Source organism: Sorex fumeus, unplaced genomic scaffold (assembly GCF_029834395.1).
Source record: "Sorex fumeus unplaced genomic scaffold, SorFum_2.1 ptg000063l, whole genome shotgun sequence".
Lineage (NCBI taxonomy): Eukaryota > Metazoa > Chordata > Mammalia > Eulipotyphla > Soricidae > Sorex > Sorex fumeus.
In genome coordinates this window covers 7906611-7927930 of record NW_026606120.1, presented here as the reverse complement: position 1 = coordinate 7927930, position 21320 = coordinate 7906611, and the positions used below count along the sequence as shown (strand labels likewise).

Below are 21320 nucleotides of genomic sequence, written 5' to 3'. Positions count from 1 at the left end.
ATTGGCCAATCGAATGAATGCAAAGATAAACAAGAAGGACTACATCAAACTACGAGTTTCTACACCCCAAAAGAAACAACCAGAATAAAAAGGCATCCCATGAACTAGGATTAAATATTTACCCACCCCTCATCTGACAAAGAATTAACATCAGAAATATAAGGCACTGATAGATCTTTTTTTTTTTTAACTGAATCACCGTGATATACAGTTACAAGCTTTTTGTTTGAGTTTCAGTCATACAATGATCATACACCCATCCCTCCACCAGTGCACATTTTCCACCACAAATGTCCCCAGTATCCTCCCCCTTTCCAACCTTCCCCCTGCCTCCATGGCAGAGAGTTTCCCCCATATCCTTTCTCTACTTTTGGACATTATGGTTTGCAATACAAATACTGCAAGGCTATCACGTTTGGTTCTTTATCTACTTTCAGCACACATCTCCCATCCCGAACAATTCCTCCAGTCATCATTGACTTAATGATCCCTTCTCTATTCCAGCTAGTGCACTGATCGATCTTTACAAGAAAAAAACAACCAGGGCCAGAGCAGTAGTCCCGCAGGTTAGATGCTCGCCTTGCATGGTGCTCTCCACACACAGCGCTGGGCAGTAGTGGAGAGTGGTGCTGGAATGATTTCTACAAGAAACACTGCCATTGACAGCATTGTAAACCATGCTGCCTAAGATTTCTTTCTTTTGGGGGGGTGAGAGGTGGGGGAGGGTTGGGGCCACATCCAGCAGTGGTCAGGGCTAGCTCCTTCTGTGCCTAGGGATCACTGCTGATGGAGCTCAGAGATCGAAATTGGGTAGGATGCTCACCTTGCACGCAGGTGAGCACCCTACCCACTACACTATCAATGGTTCCAAAATAAATTTTTTTAAAAAATAGCCCTGGACAGTGTGCACAGTGCCACATTGCATATTCCACCACCTCACATGGATGGGCCACACACCGGCTCCTAGGCCCCTGCAATCCACTGTAAAAATCCTTGTTAATGAAAGAAGCCGAATAATTTTTAGGGGGTCATTAATCATATTGAAATTATGTGCAGTCATTCTTGTCATAACTTTTTGCTTGACCTTTAGTAATTAGTGTGTTTGACGCTCACTTGGTTCTTAAATGTTGTTCTGTAAAAGTTCAGATTTACTCTTTCATATGCTCTCACCACTACTAGACATCTCTTTGCATGTTAACTTTATCTTACCCCCTTCTTAACACTGAGAGTCAGCAGTTGTGCATGTACTTTGGATTTTCGGCACAGGGTAAGTGACCAAGAGAATTAACTCAGAGTTATCTAGGCCAGGATCTGGGACTGATATCAAAGAATGTTCTAGATTCATCTTTCTGTGGCGCCCCAAGCACTATCTGGTCAGGAATTGTCTCTGCATCCTTTCTCACGGAGCTACACCCTGCACCCAGTAGAGAGCATCAGCTTCGCAGTCCCTTCAGTACATACAGCATACGTACAAATTTACCGTTTTCCGTACTCCTTTTACACATACATTCTAAAAGAAATTCATAAGGCACGTTATATTTATTCACCTTTTATCACATAAGGGTCACTAATGAATATTTTTTTCTACCACCCAGATTCCTCGCCACTGTATGTCTGAAGATAGTAAATATGTCCTGATCCAGATGTTGTGGGACAATATGAAGTTGCATCAGGACCCCGGCCAGCCCCTGTACATCCTCTGGAATGCGCACAGTGAGTGCCTGGGGCGAGAGGAGTCTCTGCTTACTTTGAATAAGCTAAATAAACGCAAAACTGACTTTTATTTTACTGTCTTACTTTTTCTCTTACAGGTCAAAATCGTACTCTTTTGTTTGAGAGTGAGTGTTAAGTTTGATATCTTTAGTGTCATCTTTAATGAACATACAGGGGGTTTGGAAGTTGGGTTTTGTTTTTATTTTTGCCTTTAAGGGGTGCTATGTATATGCTGTGGGGTTATGTTGTTAGAGTTCTGCTTTCAGCACATTGCTTGTCCCAATTTCTTCTTTCAATTTGTTTGTTTGTTTCCATTCCAAGCTGCTGATTTAGAATTTTCTTCCGGGGCTACATTAAGGGAAATGGTATTTTTGGGTTATTGTCTATTTGAAGCCCAAAAAAAAAAAAAAGGCCTGTTTTGGGTTTTGTTTTTTTTAATAATTATTTGTTATTTTTTTATTCTTATATTTCTATATCAATTCCCATCATGTATTTTGTTCTTCCATAATAGCTATGAGTTGCTGCTTTCGTTTATTTTTCTTCCTACTCAAAACATTTCCTTTACCTACTCTTTGTTCTTTTACAGCCCAGAAGTATCCAATGGTCCACTTATTGCAAAAAGGTGATAATTCATTTAACCAGGAGCTCTTGAAAAATATGGTAAAAAGCATAAAAATGAATGATGTCTATGGGCCAATGAGTCAAATTTTAGAAACACTGAATAAGTGTCCTCACTTTAAAAGACAGAGGTGAGTCATTTTCTCTCATGAAGATGTCACTCCCCTAAGCCTGCATTTCTCTGAGTGGGCAGTGCCAGCCCCGGGGGTTGGAGGGGCTGGAACGATCCAGGACAATTGGGGGTGGGGGGTCATATTATGTTTGTTCATTGAAAAGTAATTTGGGAGAAACAGAGAGATAGCGTAGGGGTTTAGTTCGTTCAACACCTCATATCATCCCCTGAGCCCTGCCAGGAATAATCCCTGAGCTCAGAGCCAGGCTTCAGCCCTGAGCACAGCTGGGTGTGCACCACCACCCACCCCCCTCAAAAAAAAGGAGAGGATGAAGAAGAAGAAAAAGGTTATTTCAGTGGGCACTAAGTGATTTGTTTCTGAGGGGGAGAGAGGCCAGATACACTTGCAAACCCCTGCACTAAGCAAAGCCATATTATTATTTGTTTAGTAATTTCTTAGAATATCACACTTATATTGTCATAAAAATTTCTTTAGAGAGTACATAGAACATATGGATCCTAATATTTTCACTTTTTTTTTCCTCCTAGGAGTTTATATAGAGAAATACTATTTCTGTCACTTGTGGCATTGGGAAGAGAAAACATTGATATCGGTAATTCATCATAATATATAATATTTATATATCACGGAATAATTTTCAAAACATATTGGTAGTATTTATGTTAATAGGATAATTATTTCTTTGATTTTTTTAAATGTTATGTAAAAGATACATTTGAGGCTTGAGTTTTGTTAGTTAGACCAATGATTAATAATAAAAGCTAATTTTTGTTTTTTTTGTCAACAAGACACACCCTGCTCTGTTCAAGGAGCACTCCTGGCTCTGCACTCAGGAATCACTCCTGGCATGCTCAGAGGAATAGATGTGGCACCGAATATCAAGCCTAGGGTAGCTTTATGGAAAGCAAGAAAGTCCCCTAGCTGCTGTACTATCACTCTGGTCCCAAGAGCTGATTGTTTTTTTTCAGGACATATTTTACACTGTAGCAAATGCTTTCCATGAATAATCACATGTAATTCTCCCCAGCGCCGTAGGTGAGGGGTACTATTATAGTTCCTATATTATTGAGGCGACTGGAAATCTACCCAGCTTTCTTACTGAAAACAAGAGCACCAAGCAATTTCAATTTCTAATTTCATGCTCTCATCCATTGTCATGCCACTGATGACATCATGTCTGCATTATTAGGAAGGTTGCAGTCCTTAGGTCAAATACATACTTAGTAGTTTCCAATTTTTTTTGCTTGGTCATCTCCTCTCAGCTCTCACACTTGACCTTCTTTTGATTTCCACTCCAAAGTCCAACAAAGAACAGAAATAGCCCTGGGAGACACAAGAAGAAGGAAATAATTGACTCTGAGACATTGAGATACTCAAGCAGAGTTTTGGTATTCTGTCAGAGAAATCATGATGTAAATAAGCTGATGAAGTGCTCTAGATGTATACAGTTAATCTGGCTTAAGAGGCCCTTACTAAGCTGCCCAATTTCAGCCCCTTGGCACTCATGAGACTACGCCAGAGACCGTGCTGTACTCGGACTTAACAAAGACAAACACGGTTCTTTATACTCGGCAACTTTTCACTTCTCAAGTGCCTGTGGTACTCTTGCAACCATTGCTGTCACCAGGATAGAAATGCTGACAGTGTGTCAGATGAGTAAGTGCCGGTAAACAAAAATACACTGTAAATCCAAGCCCAGTGGAGACCAGTGTTTAGTATCTGTTGAAAAAAGGAAATGAGGGGCTAGAGCCATTGTACAGCAGATAGGGTGTTTGCCTTTCACGCAGCTGAACCTGGGTTCTATCCCTGGAACCCCATATGAATCTCCAAGCATAGACAGGACTAATTCCTGGATGCATAGCCTGGAACAACACGAGTGTGGGGGGAAAAATAAAACACAAATAAAATGACCCAGAGAAACATTTTCAGAGAACATGAGAAAGAAGTCACATTAAGTGATTAATAAAATGAGAAGGTAAAAACTACTTAGAATTAAGGACTCTTTGGGAAAAACTAAAGGAAATACAACGATTTAACTTTTTATTGTATTTGTGAGCAAAGAATGTATAGGGACCAGAAGGGTAGTGTAGAGGTTAGTGTGATCACCGTACATGTGGCTGACCTGGATTCAATCCCCAGCACTGCATAGAGTCCCCCAAGCCACACCAAGAGAAATCCCTGAGTGCAGAACTAGGAACCATCCCTGAGCACTGCTGGGTGTGGCCTAAAACCCAATCCCCAGCACCCCATATGGCCCCCCGAACACTTCCAGGAGTCATTCCTGAGTGCAGAACCAGAAGTAAGCCTAGAGCATCTCCAGGTGTGGCCCACAAACAAAAAAAATAAATTTTTTTTTAATTTACTGCAATCAGGAGTGAAAAATTATTAACAGATCATGTAAAAAGAAAAGGAATATAATAAATAATTCTCTGCCAACAAATTAGTTAACTTAGGAGGGAGACAAATTCCTTTTTAAAAATAGAGAAACTATATAAAATTGACTCAAGAAATAAAAGCTGGAGAAAGAAGGCTGAGTACATGCTCTGCATGTGGGGTATCTGGTTTTGATCCCCAGAATTATATATGATCCCCTGAGCATTGCCAGGAGCTATTCCTGAGCACCCCTCTGAGAATCCCCACACACACAAAAAAAAAAAAGGAAAATAGAAAACATTAATAGACCCGAACAAGATATTGAACTGGAGATCAAAAAGCTTCCACAAAGAAACATCCGGGACAAAACAGTAAAATACTTCGAAAGGTTTAAATAAATAAATTAAACACATGAGCCAGATGTTTGTAACTCCTTTCTCCCCTCCCTCCCCAAATTCTCAAGTGGAAGCTCTGAGGTGATGGTATTTGGAGGACAGGTCTCTGGGAAGACATAGGTTGTGAGGACAGGGTTCCCACACAACGGGTTCATGTCTTCACCAGAAGAAGAGACCTGGCCCTTTGTCACTCAGTCAGAGAGGACACGGGAGAAGATAGCAGGCCACAAGGATGCTTAAGCCACACAAAGGAAGGCACCTGCTCTGGGAAGGCATCTGCTCTTAGCAGCCTGAACTAAGACACTCGTCCTTCATAAACTCATTGTGACTTTGTCCATGTGATGTCAGTTGTCGATACTCTTTTTAAGTAGTTGCTATTTTTGTTTGGACTAAACCCAGACAAAGGCATCAAAGACAAGAAAACTACAGCCAGTATCTATTGGTAATACGAGCTCAAAACTCCTCAACAAAATCCTAACCGAGAAAGGATTCTTTGCTATGATCAAATGAGAATTATCCCAGGAATGCAAGTTTGATTCAACCTAGGAAGCTATGTCGATCGATGTAATATGCCTTATTTGTAGAAGGAGAAAAGCCACATCTTAAAACCCTAGAGATTTCACACACGCACGTGCGTGCACACACACACACACACACACACACACACGTACACATGCACACATTCACTGCACACCTGTAGATTAGTATAGCAGGTAGGGTACTTACCTTGCATGCATCCAACCCAGGTTCAATCCCCAGCACCCCATCTAGCCACCCAAGTTTTGCCAGAAGTGAGGCCTGAGCACAGAGCCAGGAGTAAGCCTTGAGCATTGCCAGGGGTAGGGGGAAGGGAGATGTAGGAAGAAAGAAAGTTCTGGGCCACGGAGCTAGTAGAGGGATTTGCCTAGCATTTGGCCAACCCTGGTTCAATCCCCAGCACCACATATATTCGCCCATACAACACCTGAGCACTGCTGGGTATGACCTCCAAAAAAGAAAAGGGAGTGAGGAAAGAAGGAAGGGAGGGAGACAGGAAGTTCTGTTTACAGAGATGTCACAAAGCGCAAAATACTTAAAAATTTAACTACAAAACCAGGTAACAGATATGTACAATGGAAACTACAAAACATTGGAGAAATAAAGAAGACATCAACAGTGAACACATTCCATATTCGTGGAGTAGAAAACTAATATTCTTAAAATATCAGAACTGCCCAGAGCAGTTCTGATTGAATCTACAGATTTAACACAATTCCTATCAAAATCCCAATGAGGTTTCTTGCAGATGTACAGGGAAACCCATGGTAAAACCAATAGGAAACTCTAGAGAACTTCAAGTATCCGAAGTAAACTTGAAAAATGAGTCCACAGGAACCACACTTACTGATTTTAGAACTTAACTAAAAAGCTACAGTTAAAACAGCAAGATTGGCAGTGGCAGAGCATAGAGACAGAGAGATGGTGGGGAGAGAATTGAGAGCCCAGAAATTACTTTTGCATATGGAGTCAAATAAGTGTTCGCGAGAGTGAAAGGATCCCAGTCAACAATTCTGCTGCTGTGGAACGGAGATGGCACTCCTGGCATGATCAGGGGACCATACGTGGTGCTGGGGCAGCTTCATGCAAGGCAAACATGCTCCCTGCTGTACTGTCGCTCTGATCCTATATAATCATATAATGAGATGTTATCCACACTTTTATTCTGCCATATGCTTCACCATGGAGGAGCCTTGAGGAGCAAAGGAGTCACCAAAAGACCAGTATTTTATGAGTCTGTTGATGAGAATCAGGGAACCAGAAATAGAGAAGCTGGGCTGGAGCGATAGCACAGCGGCAGGGCGTTCGCCTTATAAGCGGCCAACATGGCCGACCCGAGTTCGATTCCTCTGCCCCTCTCGGAGAGCCCAGCAAGCTACCGAGAGTATTCGATATGCCAGACACAGTAACAACAAAGTCTCCAATGGAGACGTTACTGGGCCCGCTCGAGCAAATCAACGATCAACGGGAGGGCCTTTACCTTTACTAGAAGCTAGGGGAATGGGAGAATGGGAATTGTTATTAAATGGATACAGAGATTCCGTTTTATAAGATAAAAGCATTATGAGCTGGATAGTTACAGTACTTCTGAATGTATGTGATGCCAATCAGTTAAAAATGGTCACAATAAGCCTGGAGAGACAGTTCAGCAAAGAAAGCACTTCTCTTTCACGCAGCCAACCCAGGTTCAATCCAGGCACCACATACCATCCTCCATACCCTGCAAGGAGTGATCCCAGAACACTGAGCCAGGAGTAAGCCCTGAACACTGCCCAAACATGGCCTCAAAAAAAAAAAAAAGAAAAGACAATATGGTAATTACTAGACACTTGACCACCACTTAGAAATTTGGAAAAAGTAATTTTAGAAAGTTATTTTATTACAACTTTTAATTTCACTGATTTCAGTAGCTGAGCTTTCAAATATGGCCTGCGCTCTCGAAGAACCCATCCCATGCCTGAAATCCTATGACCCCTTAGCACTAAGACCAGTAGATTCTTTGGGGTGGGGGTCTGTAGTTTCACAATGATTTGATCGTTGTTAGCAACAAATATACGTTTCCTTGTCTTTATGTCTTCATGCCTATGTACAGATGCTTTTGATAAAGAGTACAAGATGGCGTACGACCGGCTCACCCCAAGTCAGGTCAAGAGCACCCACAACTGTGACAGGCCCCCGAGCACGGGTGTGATGGAATGCCGCAAGACCTTCGGAGAACCTTATCTTTAGAAGATGTGTGTACACCCTCAAGATGTATTTATAGTCTGTGTGTATAAAATAACACTTTTAGACTCGAAACTTTTTTCCTTCAATTTTTGGAAATGCATTTGTAAATGGTTCAGAAAGTTGAGATTATTGATGTACAGAATGTTTTAAGGACAGAATAGGGAGCAAGCCCCTTCCGTTTCCTCTGTCTTTCTTTTTCTTTTTTTTCTTTCATTCTCCTGTAACAAGTGACAAGTATTTTTATGGTGAGGAAATCCCTAAACAAAATTAGTTACTATAAAACAAAACAGCTATCTTAGGGCTTCTCCTGGGAGAGACTTATTGGGGGAGGGAGTTGAAGGGTGGAAATCATGTATGGATCCTACACAAATGTAAGATAAATGTATCTCCTGTGTTTCATAGATTATTCAAATGTTTTAACCATGGAGTTGTATTATACATATTTTAAATTGTTTATAGTAAGTTGATATTTTTTTTAATTTTTAAACTTAATATAGCAAACCTAAAATGAATTTAAACTTATGGAATAAGCAATGAAGTGCTTACTTTCTTTGCTATATGAAGTCATGAGTGCAGGTCGACACACGTACATGCATCTATTTATTACTTGGGGGATGATTCGGAAATGTCAGTCTAGGGTCAGGGTTGTCCAAGGATTGCCTGCAAAAAGGCAAGTCGAGATGCCGACTGCTCAGACTGACCTGATGAGGCTGGAGGAGAACTGTGTCTATGTCTGCTTCTGCAAAATCAGGTCTGACATTGCCTGATTCCAGAATGTTCCCTATTGCTGAGTAGCAGTGAATGCCCAGGGGAAAGAGCTTCTGAAGCCAAATACCAATTTAAATCTTAGTCTACACGAGTAGTCTATCTACCAGAAAGATATTAGAGCTGGGAGGGCATTTGCCTTGCATGTGACTTGCCTGGTTCAATCCCCAGCATCCCATATGGTCCCCTGAGCCCTCCAGAAGTGATTTCTGAGCATAAAGTAAGAGTAAGCCCTGCAGACGACCAGGTGTAACCCCCAAACACCAAAAAAAAAAGGTATCCATTTACTGTATTTCAGATGTTCCCCTTATTTTAATAGCTAAAATATTGGATGTGAAACAAATTGAAGTATAAACTGTTTATCAAAAATATGACCTACTAGAGTATTATGTTGATATTATATATTTTAAATATATTTTCAAAAGTAGCTCTCTAAAAGTACAGCCCAGTTAGAATTTCCCATATTGTGGAACTTTTTCAGGGAGTCTTCAGAATCTGAAGTTTATAAAACATAACTCAGAAATATTCAGAAATAAGACAATAAATTGAGTATTTATCGTGGACATTAGTCTCATAAAAATATTTTAGTGATGTTATTTCTAATAGCATTTTCAGTGGCTAATTTCTGATTTTAAAAAATGTTTGGTAATTCGTAATATTCAGATATTTTCAGTATGTATGTATCTATATGTGCACACGTAGGCATTAATGAAGAAATTCTCTGGTCAGTTTCAAAGAAGAAGGATGGGGGGTGGAAACCGTTCCAATTGGTAGGTATAGACCCAGGAGAACCCATCACATTGGGTCCAAAGAGCTCAAGGAGCATTGAGACTTGGAATCATTTTAGCTGAGGGGGGAAAAAAAACACATTTTGAGTTCAAAACCAACTCAGTTTGAACACAAATTGAGTTCAGTAGTGACAAGTACTAACTAAGGCATTCCACAGCTTTCTACTCCAGGAAATAATAGGGAGAATTAAAAACTAAAATTCTAGTTCACTTCGTTCAAGGCTAAACTTGTTTACTTGAAAAATCTGGTGCTATGCACATCTCCCTGCCTCCTCTGTGAATCCCGCCCTGGTCTTACCTTCTTCAGCATCATTCAAGCTTCACATCCTGGTTGAGTCTGTGTTCTCTACATTAGTCAGAAGTTGTCAAATGAGAGAAATATTTGTTAGATTCGCCTTTGGGCATTAACTATCCAAAAATAAAATCTTTTCAAACTGGTGTTCTATTTTGGTTTGGGAGGGATAGGGTTCGTTTCAGGTTTTATTCCCCTTTCATATAACAGCTTTTACAATTATTTAACTTTTCTATAACACAAGATGTGAGAATCTTGGTTTGTAGATGTAAATATCTAGCAAAAAAATTAAGTTCCTTTTTTGGTAAAATCCATTTTTATGGATTTTATGAATTTGCAAATTTATCTAGAAAAATTGATGTAATTTTATCTCCTCCCCATATTTCAAATGTTTTGCTTTTCAGATGTTTTAAAACATTTTCAAATGTTTTGTTTTGCTTTTGGTTTGGTTTTCTTTCTCGTGCTTTTATTACCCCAGGAATATTTCTTGTACCAATTCAGTGTTTAAAACTTAAACCTAAGGCACTGGAGCAAAAGTACAGAGGGTAGAGTGTTTGCTTTGCACAAAAACAACCCGATTCAGTCCCCGGTATCCCATATGGTTCTTTGAAAGCACCTCCAGGAATAATTCCTGAATGCAGAGCCAGGAATAACCCCTGAGCACCGCCAGGTGTGGCCAAAACAAACAAATCAAAAAAAAAAAAAAAAAACAAAAAAACCCTGAAACCTAAAATAGGAAAAGCAAGTGATAAATTCGGCTCAAAATCCATCCTTGAAGATAACTATTCAAACTTTCCTTCATTTCTCTCCATTGACCATACATTTTGGAGAGTCAATACTGACCATGGTGAGAGAAATAATCTTTTGCTGCATTATGTCTTTTATTTTCTTATTCTTAGTGCTGTTCATATGTTGAATAGTTGAAAATAAATTATGTTGTGTCCTGATCTAACTCTTACTACTTCCTCCCAGGTGTTTTGAATGTCACAACATTTGTGACTTACATCATATGTTGATAAACAACTCTTTGTTTTGCAGTGCTGGAGACCAAACCCAGGGCTTCACACATGCAGGCCCTGTGCTCCTCCACTGAGCCACAACCCATTCCCTTCATATTCAATTTTTTTCTCCCTTTATACATTTTATATTTTTCTGATGGGATTGGGGCGGGGGGGGAGTTTTTGCTTTAAAACTCTAAAACCACCTGCTAGTTTATTATAAGGTTTCATTGAAACCTTGTGCCAGAGCCTAAGAAGAGAACAAAGGGGAGCACCGAAGCTCTGGTGCCAGCTTGGTACCTGCTGTTGATGCCAGCTGGCCTTGGTACAGCATCTCACTGGCTGCCCCTAATCCAGTGCTCTTCCCTACAGCAACTGAGGATGATGATGCTTAATGAGGCAAAAAACTACTGATCTAGTCTCCGTGGCCTGTGGAATGAGGATTGTAGCATCAGGAATGAGGGGAACTAGCTGACAGACATGGAATCAGAACATGATTCTAGGCCCCTCGGGCCTGAGCAATCTAACCGAGTGTCCAAACAAGATGGGTGAACCCGACCACATTTGTAAAAGCAAATACCATTGTGGCTCCAAATTTATTGAGGTTTAATAACTGTCATTTCCAAAGAATGGGAATCCTGGGGAAGTGAGGCTGTTCAGTAAGTTCAATCACCATGATTAGAGATGGATCCCAGGCTGGATGCTTCGACAGCAAAAGGTTCGGTTAGTTTCTTCCACGTCCCGTTGTTCCTGCTCTCTCTTGGTCTTCTGTGAAAGCTCGAGTGTGTGATCAAAGCCATTATCTTCCATAGTCATCTACAAGTGAGCCCCTTTTGCTTCAAAACTAGCAACAGCATTCTTCCATTTCTAATGTCTCCTGGATGCCACCAAGTGCTAGTAAAAGCAGTGTACAACAGATTTAATAAACAAGCGTTTAAAATTCAACATGAAATGTTTCCTTTTTGGGTTGTTGGGTTTTTTAAGACCAGTATCCTTTACTGTCCTCAGAGGGAGCCATACTTTCTCTCACCCTGTTGTCATTCTGCTGATGAGCATTTTAGAAATGGCTCCTTAATCATTGGCTTAAGATCCTCTTATATATAAGTCATACTAGAAATAAATCTTCTTCACAATTTGTATGTAAGCTTACATACAAAAATAGTAGTTTCCTTATGGATCTCTTACTTTAGAAGCCTGTTTGGTTCTACTGACTTTGGACTCTTTTCTGTGGTTTGTTTTTTTTGGCCTCCTCCCAGCTCTGTTGCTTGGGGGTCATTCCCAGGGGTTCTGGGGCTGAAATCCAAGCCTGCCCTTCGCCTGTTGAGGTCTCTGGCCCTAGGACTTTTGTTTTGGATTACACCCAGCAACGATCAGGTTCTGCACAGGACTCAGAAGACCATATGGGATGCTGGGGATTGAACCCAGGTCAGTCGTGTGCAAGGCAAGTGCCCTGTGTGCTGTCCTCTCACTCCAACCCCAGGCTCATGGAATCTTTTTGAAATTGCTTCCTTTTCCCTGGCTGGTTGCAACTGTCACTTGTAGATGACAATATGTGTGGGGGACAGAGCCTGTACTGCTTTGGTAGCACCTCCTGTCCCTTAAGTGACGGCTAGACAACAACACTAGTGGGTTTTCTAATACTAACCCACTTTTCAAATAGAATAGTTTTCTTTCCTCACTGTTCTTGCCTTTCAATTAAATGGCAAGTTACTCATTTTCATTTGTGGGACTCCTTATTTTAATTTCACTTTTCAGAAATCCAGCAGCTAGTGTATTAAGCTACAAAAATGTTGGCATATGTTGTAGTAGGCTGTTATATGTAGTGCTACTTTATTCCTGTCAGACGATTTTTCCTCTGCCCTCAGTCCTTATTGTATTTGGTCTTGGGGTCACACCTCACTGTGCTTACTCCTGGACCTGTGTTCGGGAATCACTCCTGGTGGTGTTCAGGGGACCACATGAGGTGCCGGGAATCGAACCCGGGCCAGCCACTTGCAAGGCAAGTGCCCTACCCTCTATGCTCGCTCTCTCTACCTTCAGCTTTAGCTTCTTAAACTCAACAGTAGCTGAATCTATAATGATGGCAAGTTGAACTGGTGGGGAGGCATGTGCAGGGAAGGGGCTCTGGGGAGCAAATTATAGCTTATGTCTGAGTCCATTGGAGCAACAGCCCTTGGGGATCACCAGGGAATGGGGAGGGGGTGGGGGAGGCTTATTTTAATGTCACTGCACTTGCCCCAGCCCTCACCTTCACCCCCAGGTGTCTGCCCTTGAGAAAACCCTCTGCCTCCTCCTGCCAGCCTCCAGGAGCTACTGTCCAAATGAGCATCTTAGCCCACAATAAACTGCCAGTATGTCAGAGATCAGTTCCTTCCAGATAGCCTTCCTGTCAAGGCTCTCTGCCAGGTGGCTCAAGCTCTGAATCATTGTTTTATTCGTGAAACGAGATGCAGCGTCTCCCAGCATGATTTTGTCGATCCATTTGGGTTACACCCAACAACGATCAGGTTCTGCGCAGGGCTCAGAAGACCATAAGCACCTCCAGGGTGAGCCACGGTGACCACGTCAGACAGATACGGGGCAGGATATGATCCGATCCTCCAACATCACACTGATGATCAGGAATGCAAAGTAAAGGAGGAACATCGTGAAGCCCAGGATCTTGTTCATTCTCCACTTGCAAGACGCGATCGAAGAGATCACAAATAGCAGCATGAGGAAAAGTAACACAATCGCACAGAACAAGCCGTTGCTGCTGACTGGAACAGGCTGTAGGCCATTGATCAGCGAGAAGAGCAACCAGGGGATGGGCAAGCTGCAAGACAAGATGCAGTATGACTTTGAATGGTCAGTGCTAAGCCCAGAGACAGTATTTCCCACTGTATGAACACTCGTTTTTCTGCAAAATGCAAAACAGAACTCTGAAACAGAGCAAAAATATTAGCTCTATTTCACTGATGAGGGAACTAAGGCTTGAAGCCATGAAGTTACATCCTGAGGAATGGCATGAACTGGGGGAATCTACGTTAAAACTTGGGTTCTCTGGGTTCTCAGAGAGATAATACAGCAAGCAAGTGTCTTGCATGCATCCGACCCAAGTTCGATCCCCAGCATCCCATAGGGTACACACCGGCACCATCAGGGGCAATTCCTGAGTGCAGAGCTGATTTTGGACAGAGCCAGGAGTAACCCCTAAGCATCACCAGGTGTGGCCCAAAAACTAGCATCATAATATAATAAAACTCAAGTTCTCCTGGGCATCTGCTTTTTAAAATTCACACTTCATGTCTTGGGTATAACTGAGCCAACTTGGCTGATGTTTGGTTTCTTAATCTCTAAATCTGTAAGATGAACTCTGAGCATGTTTCTTTAAATCCTTTAGTGGTGGACAGGAGGAAAATGAAAATAGTCCGGGTGCTCTGCTCTGGCAGAGGTGAGGAGAGACGGGAGCAGGGAAGGGGTCGGCACACTGGCTGAAATGCTTCCAGAGCCTCTTACCTGGCACGAGCCCAAATGCAAAGCTGCAAGAGTGTCAGGAAGCGGGCCGGAGCCCTTGCTCCCTCCACCCCCACTTCTCTGGCCCTGGACACTGAGCAAAGTATCGGACTGACTTAGGTAATGGAATTTAATGGCCTTCATTTTTCACTTAATCTATAAATTCCAGTCGGTTACATTTCAGGCAGCTTTTTAAGCCCATCTGCTTGTGATGAATGGACACTACTCTGTTCCTTATAGAAACGAGCCACCGAGAAATGCCCTTTATTTCATGGATAATTAATGAAGCGGAAAGACAGCGAACGGAGCCAACAGAATGTTTCGGATTCGATATGCTTTGGGAAGTCGCTTCGCCGCTCACTCACCCCACAGTGATGTCGAATATGTTACTGCCCACGGAGCTCGACACGGCCATGTCCCCCAGGCCTTTCCGAGCCACGATGACACTGGTGATGAGGTCGGGAATGGAGGTGCCAGCTGCCAGAATTGTCAGGCCCATGATCTCTTCCGATATCCCGATGGTCTCGCCCACCTGGTAAACAGCAACAGTCGTTGGGAAACCATAGCAACATCATGAATCTGCTCAGACCTGCAGTGGCTGAGGGAGGAAGGGCAGAAGGAACCGCTGCGAGTGGGGAGGGAGGTGAAGAATCCACCCCAGTGCTTGTGAAATGCGGCTGCTCTTTTCCTGATTAGACTACGGGTTCACCCCTGACTCATGCCCCTGCAATTTGGCCTGCCCCGGAGAACTGCCCTCCAAACCCTGTTCTGGGCACATTTCCATCACCGCAGCCAGAAACCAGGCCAGAGGCTGGGGTCAGCAGTCTGAGAAGTGTAGTCTGGGGAATGAGAACAGCAAACAAACAACAGTTCCGGGGTTACTGCAGAGTGCAGTGTTAGGAGAACCAGGGCCCTGGACACTTGGCTGAGGGGGACTGGAACACCCACAGAGAAGCAGCAGAAATGAGCTACTTTTCCTGAGAACACAGTTGGACAGCGACTCAGTGCCTGGTGTAGCAAGAAGGGGCGAGGCTGACCAAGAAGGGGCAGCGGGACATGGGGCAGAAAGGCGGAGGGTGTGGGCTGGATCCCCAACTCCACACAAAATCCGGTGGTCAGTGGAAGCAGATGGCCCAGGGCCTCCCGTGTCATGGGAACACTGGACAGAGCCTCACTTCACCAGCACCACAGCCGGCTCCGAGCTCTCCCAGACAGACAGAGGCCTTCAATCTGACCACCCCTCAAGATGGGCCCGAGAAGCAGGAGTCCGCTCCCGGCATCCACTCACCTGGTGCGCCCACCACACCATGAGGTACGAGAACATGGCGATCCACAGGATGGAGCCCAGGAAGGTCATGACAAACAATTTTCTAGACTCCTGGGGAGAAGTCGAAAGGGTGGAGAAAAAAGTTGCAGGAGCTAAGGGTTGGGGGGCTGGCCTGGAGCCCCAGTACATACAGTCTGACCTGGGTTTGATCTCTGGCATCCCAGAATGTCCCCCAAGTGATCTCTGAGTACAGGGACAGCCCTGAGCACAGCTGGGTGTGGCCCTAAAATAAAGGTTTGGGAGCTTCTGAGGGAACCACAACAGTGTCCAGGTCTCCTGGGAGTGGAGGGAAGAGCTAAGAGCTGCCCGTTGGGGGCCTGACAATCCCCAGGGAGGAGATGGGGAGGGTGGCCTGCAGGGGGGTCCAGCCAATGGGGGCTCAGTCGTCTGGGGAGCGCTGCTTGCTTGCTGTAGACCAGATCAGTCGAGGGTCAGGCTGGCCTGTGCCCTCATTCACCCCACACCAGTCAGAGTGAGGAGCACTGGGCAGAGCAAAGTCAGACCTTTCTTGTGCAGGAAGAAGCCGCTCAAGCACCTAAGCTTTCAGCCTCTCTCGCTGAAATCCAAGGGACGTGGAGTGGCCCCATTCCCACACTTGCAGCAAGGAGCCGAGCTCGGGATGCCGGCGCTGGACCTCGTGGCTTCCGTGGCAGGAAGACATGTCCAAGAGCTGCCCGGTACGTGTGTGCCCTGGACACCTGCTGCCCTTCAGGATTGCCGTTTCATCCCTGACTCTGCCAGTCCCAGCCCTGCCCACCCCTTCCTCTTGATGGGAAGTGCCCATCACTGCCACCTCCCTGGGGACAGGCTGGGACACTTACCGGCCTCCGCACGTCGGGCACCGTCAGCCACAGCGGGAGCACGATGGGCAGGAGGAAGAGGTACAGGGCCTGCTTCTGCCTGCCCTCGGGCCACTCCAGGGACAGTGGCTCCTCCAGATCCTCCTCCTCCTCTTCTTCCTCCTCCTCCTCCTCTTCCTCTTCTTCCTCCTCTTCCTCCTCTTCTTCTTCCTCCTCCCCATCTTCCTCCTCCTTGGCACTGTCACCTCCATCCCCTTCCCCTTCACCATCTGTACCTTTCTCATCGCTTCTGGCTTTGCTGCCCTGGTTTGAGTCGTCGAATGTCTGCTCTTCTGAGTTACCTCCAGCACCTGCCCCAGCCCCCTCCTCTGCCTGCACTTGGTCCGTGTCCACCAGGGATTCCGGTCCTCCTGCAGGCTCTTGGCTTTGGCCTGTGCCGGTCCTTTCGCCCGCGTCCTCAGCTCCCGCCTCGCCTTCCTGCAAGCCAAAACCCACAGGTGAATGGGTCGGGCATGCTCTGTGTCCCAGCCACTCACTTTCCGCTTTTGTTCTTCCTTCTCCTCTCAGAATGTGTACGAGGAGGAGGGGGAAACAGCGCCATCATTAAGCAAAATAGCCCTAATGCCAGGCCTCCTCCCTGGAGGTTGGCCTTAATTTGAGGCTTTGCAGGCATGGAGAACACCCCTCCTAGAGCAGCTGGTTCACCATTGGCAATGCTGGTTGGCTCTGGAGATAGTACAGCGGGTAGGTATTCGCCTTGCACATGGTTCAATCCCCAGTATTCCATATGAGCCCAGCAGGAGTGACTCCTGAGTACAAAGCCAGGAATAACCCCTGAGCATCGCCAGGTATGGCCCAAATACTAAAAAAAAAAAAAAAAAAAAAAAAAAAAAGGGCAATTCTGTTTGGTTTGATGTACATGTTCACATCAAGATGCTCTCCCTGGCATATGAAGATTTGCTCCTGGGAATCACACAGAGGACACTAATCCATGACTCGGTCTTCTTCCTCATGTTCCCCAGGCTGGGGCTGACAGCCTTATTCCAGCCCTCGTGACTTCGCTCTAGCAAACCTCCATCTCATGGAGAAGCTTCCAGAACCACACAGCAGAACAGGATTATTCCCCTGGTTAATCCTGTTAGGTCAAAGTGCTGAATTTACTGAAACACTGAACTCTAAAGTATAAAATAATGAAATGATGATGGTGGTGATAATGCCTATTTACTGAGGGTTTTATGTGTCAGGCACCAGGCCAAGTAATTTAACAATAACTTGCATTTCTGAGGCAGAGATAGTTAAATTCATCTGACAGGTAGAGAACTCTGGCCTCAGAATAGTCGGATACCTCACCCTGCGTCCAATTTATAAGTGATGTCCTTGGGATTTGAATAAATATTCCATGTCTCAGCCACTTAACCACAAAACTACGCTTCACCAGTGCCAGGGACAAATGTGATCACTGGGTTCCTCCTGTCATGAGGGAGTTTATTAGAAACGCTCCCCTGCTCGGCCGGGTGAACTAGGATCTCAGCTTCTAGAAGCCAACAACACTATGTTAAAGCATGCACAAGTGGGACTGGAGTGATAGCACAGCGGGGAGGGCGTTAACTTGCATGAGGGCAACCCGGGTTCGATTCCCAGCATCTCATATGGTCCCCCGAGCACCACCAGGAGTAATTCCTGAGTGCAGAGCCAGGAATAACCCCTGAGCATCACCAGGTGTGACCCAAAAATCCCAAAAAATTAAATTAAAAACAGCACACACAACTGTTCTTCACAGAGCCAGCTGCAGGCTAGTGCTGGGCACCACAGTGATCCCGTGGCTCCTCAACAGGCCTGTAATGACCCATGAGAATGTTCTGCTCCAGTCCCTGGAGCAAATGACCTGCTCAGTCACACAGTCTGTCATGAATTTCATGGTCCAGCCGACCATGAAGAGATGCTCAGTGAATCGACTCCACCACATATCGGCATCCTGAGAGGCCTGACAAACATTCCTGCCCAAGGACCCAGAAGGCTGGTCTGGTCACTGACCGAGGGAGGGCCAGGCGGCTTTTAAAGTCTCCCCAAACTCTAACACACTGTGAGAATCGGAGCCCCTGGTGGAACCGATTAACATGAGCAAGGCCTGGACTTAGAACTAGGCATGCAGAAATCCTTCCTACCTGCCCCACCCTACTCAGCCACAAAAGTGGGCTCCACAGATGTCCATGGACACTGATGCCACCGAGTACCCTCCCAGCATGGGCCTGGACACATACCTCCCTTCTTCCTTCTTGGCATGCAAGACTTCCTCTCCCTGTCCTACTGCCCCCGACCCGACCCAGGACTCCATCTCACCAGTTACTGCATGTTCCCCTATGCTTTGAGGTACAGGAGGCAAACAAGCCTCCACATGGAGAAGGGAGGCCCGGGCTCTCACAGGAGTCTGGGTCAGCCCCTCACTGAACCTCACCTCACACCTGGGAGTCCAGACATGCACCCTCTCAGACCCTCTCAGAGCTGACCAGATGGGCCTCCACAGGGTGCCTATGCAGGCATGAAGACCCACACACCAAACCCAAAGTCACAGGCTTAAGAATGAGGGTCAGAGGAACCAGAGCCATAGTACAGGAGTTGGAGCGATAGCACAGCAGATAGGGTGTTTGCCTTTCATGTGGCCAACCTGGCTTTGATTTCCAGCATCCCATGTGGTCCCCTGAGCACTGCCAGGAGTAATTCCTGAGTACAGAGCCAGGAGTAACCCCTGTGCATCATGGGTGTGACCCAAAAAGCAAAACAAAAAACAGAGTCATAGTACAGAGGGTAGGGCACTTGCCTTGCATATGGCTGACCCAGCACCACAGTTGTTCCCCTGAGACCTGCCATGAGTGATCCCTTAGTGCAGAGTCAGGAGTAAGCCCTGAGCACCACTGCATGTGGCCCGAAAAACAAAAACAAACCAAAAACTGTTTTTAAAGAATGAGGGCTAGGAGCCAAAGCAGTAATACAGCAGGTCATGCTTCCCTTACACGTGGCCAGCCCAGGTTTGATCCCCAGCAGCACACATAGTCCCCAAAGCTCTTCCAGGAGTGATACCTGAGTCAGGAACCATCCCTGACTACCTCTAGGTGTGGCCCAAAAATCAAATATAAAATAAAATAATGAGGACCAAACCGAGAATATAATAGGGCACTTGCCGTGCATGCCGCTGACCCAAGTTCTATCCTCAGCGCCCCATATGGTCCCCCAAGCTACACTGGGATTAATCCCAGAACCAGGACTAAGCCCTGAGCGCAGTGGAGCATACCCTAATAACTGCCAGGTGTGGCTCTCCCACTAAAAAGAACTAGAGTTCATTGAGTGCTTGTGGGTATCAAACAGAAGGAACAGAGGGGTGAAGCTTACACACTGAAGGCATCTTGACTGCCGGCCACAGGCTGAGTGCCTCGTGCCAGCCTGTTCCTCTGGCAGGAGGGCAGACTTCTCTGGGACCGAACCTCACACCTACCCAGGAAGAAGCTGCACCGGAAAAGAGGATGGCAGGAAGGGCACTTTCCTTGCACCCAGATTCAGGGCAAACCAAGGTTCAGTCCACAGCACCCCATAGGTCCCCTGAACTCTGCCGGGAGGAAGTCCTGAGTGCAGTCAGAAGTAAGCCCAAGGCACCATCAGGTGTGGGCTCTCCAAAAATAGCACATGAGAAGGGCAATGATGATTAGGTCCCTGAGGACGGCACCACAGGTGTGTGCTGGGGGAAACCTGCCTCAGAGATGCTTTCCTGGGACTGGAGTGATAGCACAGCGGGTAGGGCATTCGCCTTGCACGCGGCCGACCCAGGTTCGATTCCCAGCATCCCATATGGTCCCCCGAGCACCGCCAGGAGTAATTCTTGAGTGCAGAGCCAGAAGGAACTCCTGTGCCAGGTGTGACCCAAAAAGAAAAAAAAAAAAAAAAAAAAAAAAAAGGATGCTTTCCCGAGCCTGGAGGAGGTGCTGGGACCCAGGATGTGAAGCCACATGGCGGGGAACAAAGCCGGGGCTAGAGGGAGCACAGTGTGGAAAGCAGAGCCCTCTGTGCAGGCTGCGAGAACTTTGGGCTCCTGCGGGCAACATCAGACCCTGCAGACAAACTGAGTTCTAGAAGGTTCTGAGGTGGGTGCTCACCTGTGGCACCTACTTCACCATCCCTGGCATCCCCAGCCCCCTGGGCTCACTGACCCCTGTACATGGGCACTATCACACCTGTAGCCCCAGGTGCACCTACCTGCCTGCCAGGGTCCTTCTCCTCATGACCTGTGGTGGCCGGTGCTGGGTCTGGTGTGGCCGGGACTGCTGGGAGCTTGGCCGGCTCCTCCTCTTCAAAGGATAAACATGGGACAGGTCAGAGGACAATGTCCACTCCCAAAGGCAGCCGACAGGTCCCTGTCTCTCCAGGGGTACCCACCAGCTCGGCGGGCACAGGAGCTGGGGTTCTTGTTTGTAGGAAAAAGAAAGTGTGACGTGGACACTGCCAGGGAACAGCCAGGCAGTAGCCATCCCTGCTCCCACTGGGTGCCCATGTTCCTGCCCTAGCGGACGTGACTGGGGAGATTGGGAAAGGGTGGACAGCAGGAGCGGGAAGGGGCAAAGCTCCTTCCTCCAAGAGTAGGACAGGATTTCAAAGCATTTTAGGATTTCAAAGGCAGCATCTTGGAAGCATGATTGCATTGGGAAACAGAGACTTGGAAAGTAAGGAAGACTGGAGTTGGTTCATTTCTTGGCTGTTTGACTTTGGGCAAATCTCTCTGAGCCTCTATTTCCTTATCTCTAGAAAGGGGAATGCCTGCTATTCTACCTCCCTCCAGGGTTGTTGAATGGCTCTGGCAGGCTCTGGTGTGC

At 45.8% G+C, this 21320-nt stretch overlaps 2 protein-coding genes across 8 annotated transcripts in view; one reads left to right on the top strand and one right to left on the bottom strand.

Annotated features, from left to right (window-relative positions):
* DENND4A (DENN domain containing 4A) overlaps positions 1 to 9988 on the top strand; it is a 147827-nt gene extending 137839 nt beyond the window's left edge. For 4 of the 7 annotated variants that reach the window (XM_056126732.1, XM_056126736.1, XM_056126733.1 and 1 more), the window contains 5 exons: positions 1596 to 1713; positions 1812 to 1838; positions 2300 to 2462; positions 2993 to 3057; positions 7863 to 9988. In XM_056126732.1, the coding sequence (XP_055982707.1) occupies positions 1596 to 1713; positions 1812 to 1838; positions 2300 to 2462; positions 2993 to 3057; positions 7863 to 7999 (510 nt within the window). In that variant the 3' untranslated portion in view covers positions 8000 to 9988. The remainder of the gene's footprint in view (positions 1 to 1595; positions 1714 to 1811; positions 1839 to 2299; positions 2463 to 2992; positions 3058 to 7862) is intronic. The other 3 variants (XM_056126737.1, XM_056126735.1, XM_056126734.1) reach the window with 1 other exon arrangement.
* Positions 9989 to 11850: 1862 nt separating this feature from the next.
* Positions 11851 to 21320, bottom strand: part of SLC24A1 (solute carrier family 24 member 1) — a 28611-nt gene continuing 19141 nt past the window's right edge. Inside the window, exons 5-9 of the mRNA XM_056128062.1 lie at positions 20707 to 20798; positions 16483 to 16938; positions 15623 to 15712; positions 14700 to 14866; positions 11851 to 13654 (exon numbers count right to left, since the gene is read on the bottom strand). Of these exons, the coding sequence (XP_055984037.1) occupies positions 13405 to 13654; positions 14700 to 14866; positions 15623 to 15712; positions 16483 to 16938; positions 20707 to 20798 (1055 nt within the window). The 3' untranslated portion in view covers positions 11851 to 13404. The remainder of the gene's footprint in view (positions 13655 to 14699; positions 14867 to 15622; positions 15713 to 16482; positions 16939 to 20706; positions 20799 to 21320) is intronic.